Source organism: Equus quagga, chromosome 21 (assembly GCF_021613505.1).
Source record: "Equus quagga isolate Etosha38 chromosome 21, UCLA_HA_Equagga_1.0, whole genome shotgun sequence".
Taxonomy (NCBI): Eukaryota; Metazoa; Chordata; class Mammalia; order Perissodactyla; family Equidae; genus Equus; species Equus quagga.
The window spans coordinates 37,637,830-37,649,182 of record NC_060287.1 but is presented as its reverse complement, the minus strand read 5'-3'; the positions used below and the strand labels follow the sequence as shown (position 1 = coordinate 37,649,182).

General features: G+C 55.5%; 1 protein-coding gene across 2 annotated transcripts in view; it reads right to left on the bottom strand.

The window, feature by feature from the left end:
• Positions 1-1,608: 1,608 nt before the first annotated feature.
• Positions 1,609-11,353, bottom strand: part of LOC124231517 (high affinity cGMP-specific 3',5'-cyclic phosphodiesterase 9A) — an 89,551-nt gene continuing 79,806 nt past the window's right edge. The window contains exons 14-19 of one of the 2 annotated variants that reach the window (XM_046648328.1): positions 7,854-7,967; positions 5,924-6,028; positions 5,025-5,153; positions 3,494-3,589; positions 2,533-2,608; positions 1,609-1,714 (exon numbers count right to left, since the gene is read on the bottom strand). In XM_046648328.1, the coding sequence (XP_046504284.1) occupies positions 1,704-1,714; positions 2,533-2,608; positions 3,494-3,589; positions 5,025-5,153; positions 5,924-6,028; positions 7,854-7,967 (531 nt within the window). In that variant the 3' untranslated portion in view covers positions 1,609-1,703. Of the gene's footprint in view, positions 1,718-2,532; positions 2,609-3,493; positions 3,590-5,024; positions 5,154-5,923; positions 6,029-7,853; positions 7,968-11,353 lie in introns of both variants that reach the window. The other variant, XM_046648327.1, reaches the window with a different exon arrangement.

The window sequence follows — 11,353 nt, the reverse complement described above, 5'->3', positions numbered from 1 at the left end:
AGCCTGCCGCTCTTGTACCAGTTTCTAGGGTCCCATTAATGGAACTTGGCTACACAAGGACCGGGGCTGTCATGGACGCTGCCAGGACGGGCTCTCCTTACCGTCTCCTCCTGTTTGTTGATTCTGTTGTTCCAGGACTTGGTATGAACTAAACCCAGCAATGCAGAGGAAGGGTGCTGGAGTGGAGGAGTGCGCATAGGTGTGTGTGTGATTGTGTGTTATGCATGTGCACACACAGGCGTGAGATTGTGCGTGTATGTGTGTTCATGTGTGGGCAGGTGTATACGTGATTGTGTATACATGTGTATATGTGTGTGTGTGTGTGTGTGTGTGTGAGTGTCACATTCAGTGAGCACTGTATGAAGTGTGATAAGGGAGCAGTCGGGTGAGGTGGGCACTCAGCGGATTGAGCAGACAGGAGGTACTGTTCGAAGACCTCGCTCCCCAAGGGGAGAGCAGGGAACAGCCCTCTGAGCAGGAGACCCAACAGGCCCAGGAGCATCAGCATCCGAACACCTGCTAGGGCTGGGCTGCGTCTTAGCCGAAGCTGCCACGTGCACTGGCTTCCGCAGGATTAAAATGAGAAACAGTAACAGAAACAAGAGGAGATGTGGAGCCCAAGGCCCCGTCCATGATGAGGTGGACTCAAGAAGAGATGGAAGAGTACACAGCCCAAAAATGAATTATGCAAAGATGGGAAGTGATATTCTGGAATTCACCGCAAGGGAACAGATGCTCCCAGGAACCTGAGTGACGCAGATGAAACGTCCACGCGCTCGGAGTCTGAGACGGCCCTAAAGGGCAGTCCTGAGCGGGGCTCTCCGGAGGTTATGTTGTCCCTGCGGGGGCAGACGTGGAGACTGCAGCCCCGGGAAGCACTCTGGGGTCTGATCCCGTGCAGGGGGTCCCAGCGGGAGCTCAGGTGGGTGCCTCTCCAAGCTCGACCGCAAACAAGCAGGGGTCAGCCTCCCTTCGTGGACGCAGTGCCACCCAGGATGTCCCCAGTGCCTGTCCCTAACACAAAGGCAGGATGAAAAGGACAGCTTCCTCCCCTGAGATGGACACCCCCATATGTGCTGAGTAAACGTGTCTCCTTTCTTTATCTGCTGGTTTAAACGTTAAATTCCCACCTCCCTGTGATGGGCACCAGCCTGGTGGTACGTTTACACCCGCGTGGACTTCTCTCTTCTGACCGCGCTGCCTTGGGCCCCACACGTCTCCGTGCACTGGCACCAATGTCACCGATGTCCCCCTCGCTGCTCAGAAACACAGGACACACCTGTGCTCCTGGCACAGGTCTGACATTTAATGCTGAATTTACACGGAGGTACGCATCGCAGCAGCCCGGGCAGTCACTCTAAGAGACATGTGTGGACGCGCACAGGGTCCTTCGTCTCCGCGTGGGAGCGGGGCGGGGGGAGTGTTCCCGTGGTTTATCAGAAGCAGCCCCGGGATACACAACTCAACCAAAGAAAAAGTACAGTACCCATTTCTGTAGAAGAATATATTATTTAAAAGACAGTTTAAAAATAAAAATTCTGTACAGTATCGTGAATCCCTTTTTGTATCAGTGGACAAAACGGTTCTTAGAAAACGTGGCCTCGTGATGTCAGGCACTCAGAAGCCGCTTGTCCCTGCCCGGAGGACTCCTGCGCGGCATGGCCGGCCCGTCCAGAGCAACAGCCGCAACGGTCCTGCTTTCTTCAGGCACGGTCTGCTTGGGAAAGGAAAAGCACGGCCGGTTTGTTTCTGTTGGGACTGAAAATGTGCAGGCAATATCACAAACCTCACAGGATCACATGCAGACAGCGTTTAAAAAGTGAGGCCAGTGGAATTATGGTTGAACGCGTTTAGGCAAAATAGAACAGTTTTCTTCCAAGCCATTCAAAAAATCAGGGGCCAGCGTTCACTGAGCACATTTGCACCAGCACTCTGCTCCCCTAATTGCTGAAATAATAACAGTAATGGTCTAAGTACTTCCAGTTTAGAGATGAGGGCTCTGAGGCTCAGAGAGGTTGAGACACGGGCGCACGGTGCTCAGCTTGTAATTACAAAGCTCCGACTCAGAGCAGGGTTTGTCAGATGCCGGAGCCCGTCACCGCTCCTCTTAAAAACCAAACCCAGTTTCTTGTGCCCTGCGCCCTGCTGCTTTATAAACCGAGAATCTCCGAATGACCCTCAGACACATGTGTGGTGGATTCTCAGTATGGGCTGGCTGGCCTTCTACAAGAAGTGGCTACAGCCACAACTGCAGGGGAAAAGGCTTGAAGACTTCATTTTTGAAAAGCTTTTAAATTTAAAAAGTGCTTTTCTTTATAAGTGGCGCAAGGCTAATTATTGATCTTTTTCTATCAACTAAAGCACGTCCCCCTTCTTTCAGAGTCTAATTCTAATTATTACGTGCAAGGAATAAGTTTCACTTATTTAACACTCTTCAGCCATTGGGATTTCCTTCCTTCCCCAGATTTCCACTGGGTCCCCATTTACTGGGAACCACGGCATGCAGCGAGAGGTTGATTCAGAACAGCCTACCTTCACTCTTTGTCGCATCTCTGCTTTTCTCTCTTGACTTCTCGGTGCCCCCAGATGTCAGGCTCCCCGTCTTCTTCTGTAACCGGGACAGAGTACAGAGAAGGCAAGAATCAGGCTCCTGGAGACGGGAGTGCGTGACTGTCTGCTTCCGAGCTTCCTGATGGCAAATCGGCTCAAATGTGCCATGGAGACTGACATCACAGCCTTGGTGTGCCCGAACACACCCGGCGTGAGCTCTGCAGACACATTCCGTGCCTGGACAACCTTCCCCACTATTGGATGCCTCGCCCCGCACGGCCACTGTCTGGCACTTGGACAACGAGCTCTCACTGGCTGCAGCCACAACGGGGTCCTGACTTGACCAGGCCGGCTCAAGGGGCTGTGAAAAGCTCCCACACCAGCTCTGCGCCTGTGAGCGTGACCCTTGCCTGACAACAGTCCCAATCCCAATGGCAACCTAAAGCCACAGCCGGTCGCCCTGACTCCGCAGAGGGGCTGAGCTGCCACGTGGGTGAGCTCCGTGGCCTCGGGCTAGGACTGGGAGGCGGCTCTTTCGGTGCCGGGGGAGTGTTTCTTCCCACTGCCCTCCCCACTGAACAAGGTTGGCCCCAGGGCCAGGAGGAGGTGAAGGACCCACACGGGCCAGGGCGCTGCTCCGAAGGGACCTGGGGTGCTGGGAGGCTGCTGACACGCTTGATCACATGTGGGGCGTGCACAATCACTGGGTACCGTGTCGCTCCCTCAAAGGAGCACAGAGCATCGGAGCCCTTGGTCCCAAGCATTTTCCGTTTCCCTGAGTGTACAGACTCCCTATCTCCATTGGGCCTGTCTGTCCCGTGGGATGGAGATGCCGCTCCCCTCCAGAGAGACCACCTGCAGGGGCGCTGGCTCAGCCTTTTCATGACCAGGACAGTTGGGCGGTGCGTGCGGAAGACCATGTTTCCCCAAGAGCACGTGTTACCTCTTCCATGGCGTCGTCTATTTGCTTCAGCTCCTCGTAGCGATCCCTGGATTCCCAAAGGGGCTGCAGCATGAGTTCCTCGACCACGGGGAAGAGCTGGGAGAGACACAAAGGGATTCGTCCAAACGGTCCCTCATTCTTAAGGTGACAGAAAACGTTTGCACAAAACAGGCGTCAGGTCCTCTGTGTCTCCGTGGATGGCACGGGAAATCCGCCCCCATCCCAGGGGCACTCCCGGAGCCTCGTGGGTGGCGGGCTGCAGCGGAATCGAGGCGACCCAGGTTCTGGAGCCCCTCCCACCGCGGTGGCCAGCCCCGCCTCCTCCGTTTCCAGGGTCCCTCTTTCCTCTCTGATGCTTTCCAGAGGGACCTGGCAGAAGGTGCTCCCTTCCCTCTGCCTCCCGTGGCCCCTGACTGTCCATGCTGCGGTTGCCCCTCTCCAAACGCCAGCCCCATCCTCCGTCTCCACCCGCACCCACACCCCAGCCTGGCCGAGCGGCTCCGCCCTCCGGCCTGCGGCTCTCAGCCCACTGTGTCCGCCTGCTGGACAGTCATGTCTTTGAGACTCAGCTCAGAGGGCGCTGCCTCCCCTGGGGGCCCTCCCCAGCCCCAGGGAGGCGTGACCCCGGCCACTGAACCCTGTGCACACAGCTCTCCCCGCGTAAGGCTTTCGACGCTCGCTCAGTCACATCCCTGCTCCTGCTGCGGGGCGGGGCCGGGCCATCCTCGCATCGCTGCACCCCTGGTGGCCGGGCACCCGCTGGCCCGAGGTGAAGGCTCCCCAGTTGGTGGAAGGGCTGTCACGTACAAGAAGGCGAGTTCCCAGGGAAGTAAGAGTGCTTTAGGGTTTGAAGAAGGACGTGCTGATGTGGCTCTAGAAGGTTGGCAGGATGGCACGGGGCAGAGGCTGGGGACCCCCAGGAGAAGGAGGGATGCACTCAGAGGTGGAGGGTGGAAGGAAGGCGAGGACTAGCAGGTACGGGCTGTCTTGCAAGACAGGAGTGTTGGGGGGACAGGGACATGGGCAATGAGGCGGGGCAGCGGGGAGCCATGGAAGGTTCAGGAGAGAGGCGCAGACAGTCTCCTTCCTGAAGATGGGCGTGTGCTGAGTGGAGGTGGGGGCAGGTTAGGAGGTTCTTCTGAAGGCGAAGATGAGAGGAGCTGCCCAGGCTCCCGGCTGGGGCCCTGAGCGGGGCGAGGCATGGGGGTATCTCCGAGAGACACTGTGGCGAGGGGCTCTGAGAGCCGGCAGGCTGGCCAAGGGGCTGACAAAGGGGAAGCCGAGCGGCTCTGGGGCTCTGCTGCTGGGTCACTGCCTGGCGGGGGCAGGAGGCCAGGTCATTTTGGACGTGCTTGTGTTAAGGTGGAGGGGGCGATTCAGGACGGGCATTGGGCAGGAGCCACAGCACATAGCGTGCGTGTGTGTGTGTGCACGAGTGTGTGTGATGCATGTGTGTGTGTGTGCATACATGGGTGTGCACATATGTGTATTTCTCTGTCCGGTCATCCACTGTCTGGTCACGGTCACTCACCTTGGTCACCGTTTCAAACATCGGGATCAGGACAAACTTGATGAACCCAATTTGGGCGGTGGCCTTGGTCACTTTGTCCCGGTCCATGAAAGGGGCCACGGGGAGGCCTTCCGACTTCTCGCGGTCACTCTGTGGAGGATGCAGGAGGCAGAATGTCAGAGAAAGAAGGGCCCGGGGGATCTGGAGAGCACTGCAGATCGCTGTTCTCAGAGGAAGAGGAGAATGAGCCAGCGACCCCCCCCGCCCCGGCTCTGCAGGACCTACATCAGTAACGAGGAGAGATGACAACACCGTAAGTGCCAACAAGCGCGTTTGCTGGGCCCACAGGGCCTGCTGCCAGGACCGAGTGGGGGACAGGCAGAGGCTGGTCAGCACATCGCAGGGCCACTCAGCAGCAGAAGCAGCTTACAGACACAACCCCCCACACCTCCCGTGTTCTCCCGGGCTTCATCAAGCTGTTGCACTCAGTGGCTTACTGTCCTTTCCAGCATTTTCCATCTTAGGCTGGCTTGGCTTTCTGTCTCAGAGCTTCCCCACGGCCACAAGGTAGGCTGACCTGCGTGTCCCCCCTGCCCCCGGGGCTCCCCCCGGCTCTGCAGCTCTTCCTGTTGGACGTCCAGGCGGCCTGCCTGACACGTCTGCCCCTCAGAGCAGCTCAATTAGTGGCAGTGGGTGGCAGTTTTGCAACATTAGCTTTTCCGGGTCGCCACTGTCTTTCACATCTCAAATCACAACCTATTTCATTTTTGATGCACGCCTGCTGTGCAGGTTTCCTGGAGGCGGGCAAAACCGTCCGCTGCCTGATGGGCGAGGCCACCTTGGCACGTCGGTCAACCATGAGCCCTGATAAAGGGGCTGAAAGGAGGGCAAGAGGCAGGACGGCAGGGCGACACTCTCACCTGCATAAAATATTCCTCCAGCAAGCATTCCGCCCAGGGTTCCGCGACTTCCATCGGACGCACCTCGTTAGAGATGTCACAGCATTTGATCAAAACCATCTTCAGCTGGAAGAAGAGGTTAGCAATTAGGCCACGGGACACAGAACACGTGCCGCTGCTGCTGCTGGGGTCAGGCTGGCTGTCACAGGCAGGAGGAGCCGAGGGCGGTGATGCTGGCCGGCCGGGGTGGGGGTGAGTGGAGGGGGATGACGGATGGAGCTGGGCTGCCTCCCTCCAAGGGCGTGACCTTTCATGCCGAAGTGGGTGCCTCGCATTCTGCATTTAGACTCCTCAGCCTCACCCGGGGAGAACAGGGGCACCACTGCACCCCCAAAGGATCAGAATGTTTTTTGGAGGGGCCTGAACAGTAGAAAAGCTCTCTGAACACACTGACACTTTGTAACGCAAACTATACATTGTAAAGTCTGAAAACGTCCTCTTGATTGTTGAGGATACACAAAAAAGTAGAGAGACGCATCGTGAGGAGGCAGAGGCTCGAAGGGAATGAAGACCCCTGAGGTGGAGGGCGCGAGGACCCCCGAGCAACAAAGTGGCACGTTTAGAATATAGGGTGAAGGGGACCCTCACATAAGAGCTTAGGGCGCACCCCATGCCCCTGAACCCCAGGGCGGGAGGGAGTGGGAGCCACAGCCCTGGCTGCTGACCCCATGGGCGGCCATTGGGCAGAACTCCAATTCCGCCTGCCCCCTCCAGCCTGGAGTCAGCAAATACACAACTGTTGAAGGTGGCGCTGGTTTCGGCCTTGCTCCAGGCCGGCGTCTGCCCTGCGTTGGCCGGGCTCTCTGCCTGCCTGTGTGCTCCCTGCTGCATGCAGGCCCCACTCAGGCCACCGTCCTGCAGAAGCCTCCTCTCCCACTGTCCACGCCTGAGTATGTCCCTCCAGGTCCTGCTCCGGCCCCTCCCGCCAGGCTTCCTGGCCACCTGACCCCAGATGTGGCCCCACGGCAGGGCGCTCGCTCACACACACCTGCATTCGGCCTCCCGTGGGACCTTGGCTGAGGCCCTTTCCTCCACTTTGACCCAGACTGTGCTCTCCTGGCCCTTACCCTCTGCCTCTCCCAGCCCCCGACCGTCAGCTGGTCGGGTGGATGGGACATGGGGAGCTGGCACCCTTTTGCCCCTGGCTTGCTCAGCTGCAGTGAGTGAGTAAAGGCCTGATGGTTCCTTTCCGCCTGGCCCATTGTCTGGCCTCCTGCCCCGTCTCCCCATCTCAGCTGGCCTTTCCTCACATTTCAGGGGGAGAAAAGAGACATCCAGGGCCCAGCCCCATGACACAGCAGTCAAGTTCGTGTACTCTGCTTGGTGGCTCAGGGGTTCACCAGTTTGGATCCTGGGCGCGGACCTACGTACTGCTTATGAAGCCATGCTGTGGCAGGTGTCCCACATACAAAATGGAGGAAGATGGGCATGGATGTTAGCTCAGGGTCAATCTTCCTCAGCAAAAAAAAAAAAAAAAAAAAAGAGGAGGATTGGTAGCTCAGAGCTAATTTTCCTCAAAAGGCATCCAATGGGGTTACCATCTACTCATGCCTCTTTCATCTCTAGACAGAAGCTGGTATTCAGTGTCTTGTGGGCCACACCTTCCTGGGAAAGCCAACTTGATTCTCAGGAAACCAGAGCAAGAAGAATGGTCTTCGCCACTTATCACCTCCAAACCAGAACGAGATGGAGGGATGGGAAACGATGCCCCTAAGCAGGAGAGGGGCCCTCTGGGGGGCTCCCCCGGGTAGGAGGTGTGACTTTGAAAACCAGCTTGAGTGACACCTCCCTCCAGGGCAAGGGTAAGAATTCTGGTATCTCGGCTTCCAGGCTGAGTTGGAGGGCGGGACTCATGCACCAGCCCCCCAGAGAGGTCACCGAGCCTCCTTACAAGAGTCATGTGTTCCTCGTTGCTGTAGTCAAAATTCTCCATTTTTTCTTTGAAAGAATCCATGATTTCTGCGTGCCTTGCCATGTCGGTGGCCAAGATCAATGTGATCATCCCCTGAAAAGTGAGAGGGCAAAGCGTTAGCGCCGTGCACAACCTTACAATCCCTCCGCGGGCGCCCATCCCGGACGAGCCCTCGCACACACTGTCATTCGGTCCTCACGCCAGCTCTGCGTGCGTCTCTAAGGATCACTGTCCTGACCTTTAAGATAAGGACGCTGAGCCCTCAGGAGGCCAAGGGACTCGCCCAGGCTGCAGTGGGTGAGCGGAAGGCTGGGGGTTCAGCCCAGGCGGCCCCTCGCACGCTGGGTCCTGCCAGGACGATGGCAGGCTTAGCCTGTGTGTCCCTGTGGGGTCTAGCGGGTTTCAGCCAAGGACAAAGGCTTCCCCTCGACTCAGTAATCTACACACATGGTTTGTTCCTTCCAGATCTTGTTGTTGGAGGTCAAAAACAGATTTTCCAAGGGTAATTTTTTCCTCTTATCTTTCTGCATGTGATTATACATGCTTATATTGCTTGCGAATGAGCAGAGTCAGATTATATTGAATAGCCTTCTTCTATTCACAAATGTGAAAACGAGGATGCAATAAGTTTTTTAGTATAAATATTTTATTACCTTGTTAACCAAATATTGGTTTAGGAGAAGTAACATAATTCGAAGCCATGATGATCTATCAGTCCACTCATCCACCCATCAATTTATCCATCTACTCATCCACCCACCTGTCCACTCATCCATCCACCCATCCACCATCCATCCATCCACTCATCCATTCATCCACCATCCATCCATCCATATCCATCCATCCACTCATCCATCCATCCACCCACCATCCATCCATCCATCCACCATCCATCCATCCAACCATCTACTCATCCATCCATCCATCCATCCATTCACCATCCATCCATCCATCCATCTATGTATCCATCCATCCATCCATGTATCCATCCATCCATCCATCTATGTATCCATCCATCCATCCATCTATGTATCCATCCATCCATCCATCTATGTATCCATCCATCCACTATCCATCCACTATCCATCCATCCATCCATCTATGTATCCATCCATCCACTATCCATCCATCCATCCATCTACTCATCCATCCATCCATATCCATCCACCCATCCATCATCCATCCATCCATCCAACCATCTACTCATCCATCCACCCACCATCCATCCATCCATCTACTCATCCATCCATCCACCATCCACCCATCCATCCATCCACCCACCATCCATCCATCCATCCAACCATCCATATCCATCCATCCATCCACCCGTCCATCCATCCCACAAACATTTACAGAATATACCTCTGTGCTGGGTATGGTGTTCTACTTTTCCGAGAAAATAAAGACATAGCCTCAAACACAGGACTCAGATCAGTCAATACAGATCACCTCAAATGTATTTTGGGGGAGGGAAAACATCCCTAGCATTTTGAATTGTGCAATTTCTCTGTAAAGATTTAATTGTGTTAGTAGTGAAGGATCTATTCTCATGAGGAGTTGTCCCTCCAAACATTGAATGACAAAATATAATTAAAAATTGGGACAATTGCTTTTGTTGGCAGTTGTCCAATAAGGCAGGAAAACCCTGTGTGTCCCCAGGGTGGATGGCGTGAGGAAGACCCCTCCACGGGCAGCCGCTCTACCAGGCAGCGGCCCTTCTCCCCAGTGGGGTCTCCGCCAGGGCCGCAGGCATGTAGGGGCGTTCAGCCGCTGTGGTTCTCTGGGTGGTACTCCAGGAGGAGCTCGTCCCTGGGCAGCCACGGGGCAGGGGCAAATGCAGCCCCTCCCTTCACGATCTGTCTCTTTGCTGCCGTCAGAGAAAGAGTCACTGTGGTTTATAACCCATGGCACACGCTTGCTGCCTGGTTCTGTACACACGGGAGAGAGGCCAGAGAGCCTTCAGATAAAGGGGGCTCATTGTACCCAGAAAGGTGATTCAGTAAGGACTGTAATTAAGCGCTGTGTTTAGCTCCGAACTTCCTGGAAGTGTGGACGGGGAGACAATGGCTTCCAAGGCTGTCGTTCTCTGATAAAGTGAAGCTTATCAGTTCTCCAGGAGGGGGCGAGGGCTTTCCCAGCACTGGAGTCCTGAGTCTTTATCAGGTGCGTCTTGAAGCAAGGCCACTGAGACATGGAATGGATGAGGTTTCCTCCATGCAATGGCAGGACGTGGCTCTCAGACCCGACAATGGCTCCCGCCATTGGTGTCCCGAGGCTGCCGCACATGGTGCCACATGCCGGGGGACGGAGAACAGCAGGAAGGCATTCGCTCAAGTTCTGAAGACCAGGAGTCTGAAGTCACAGCACTGCAGGGCCGGGCTGCCTCCAAAGGTACCAGGGGACATCCATCCCTTGCCTTTCCCAGCTTCTGGAGGCCCCGGGCGCTCCTTGGCTGTGTCCACATCACTCCGTCTCTGCCTCCATCACCACATGGCCCCTCCGTATCTGTGTCTCCTCCTCTGTCTCTTAAGGGACACCTGTCATTGGATTTAGGGCCTGCCTGGGCAATGGAGGCTAAGCTTATCTAGAGATCCTAACTTAATCGCACCTGCAAAGACTCCGTTTCCTGATAAACAAATGGCAAGCAAGAGGATATGCTGGAGTATAGGAGGAAGCCATTTGGTGTAAACCTAATTCGGCCTGACTTTGTTTTTCCAAAAGGACCTGACATGGCCATTGAGCATGGGTTGTGTATCTGCTTTAAGCATTTGCTGTGTCCCAAAGACAAGGACAAATGGCCTCAAGATAAAGGTGCAACTTCCCCCACATTGGCGTCTCCTTCAGGATAAGCATCTCTCCCTAGGCTAGGAATTGATTGCCATGCTTACCTGTGACCACCGACCTGCTGACCGCCAATCTGCTGTGCCAACAAAGCAATCTCGTGACTATTGTCAAAGGGACATTCCTGTCATGTGATGGATGCTCTTTGTTCCAAGTCGGTGTATAACCGCTCTGTGCACCCCACTTCTTTGATGCCCTTCCTTCCAGGCCTGCGGCTAGTCCTCAGATCTGGCTCCTAATAAACTCACCCCAATTTTGATTGATAGATTGCTCATGGATTATTTGCTCGACATTCTGAATAAGGGCACATTCACAGGTTCTGGGGGTCAGGAGGCGAACACAACTATTTTTTGGCAGGACGGGGGCTACCACTCGACCCCCTGCACTCCTCGAGATCTTCCCTCCCTGACTGTCAGAGGGTGGAGCACAGGGCTGTGTGGGCAGGACTCCTGCGTGGAGGGGCATTATTCTGGGAGAGTTGGGGCATTATTCTGGGAGGGTTGTAAGTGTTTGCCTCAGGACAAATGGCCACTGTCTCCCTCCTTCCAAGGTGCCCCGAGCAGAAAGGTCTCTTATCTGAAGTGGGCAGTGGGCTGACCGGGTCACAGATTGCAGGGGACCACAGCGGGGGGTTAGGG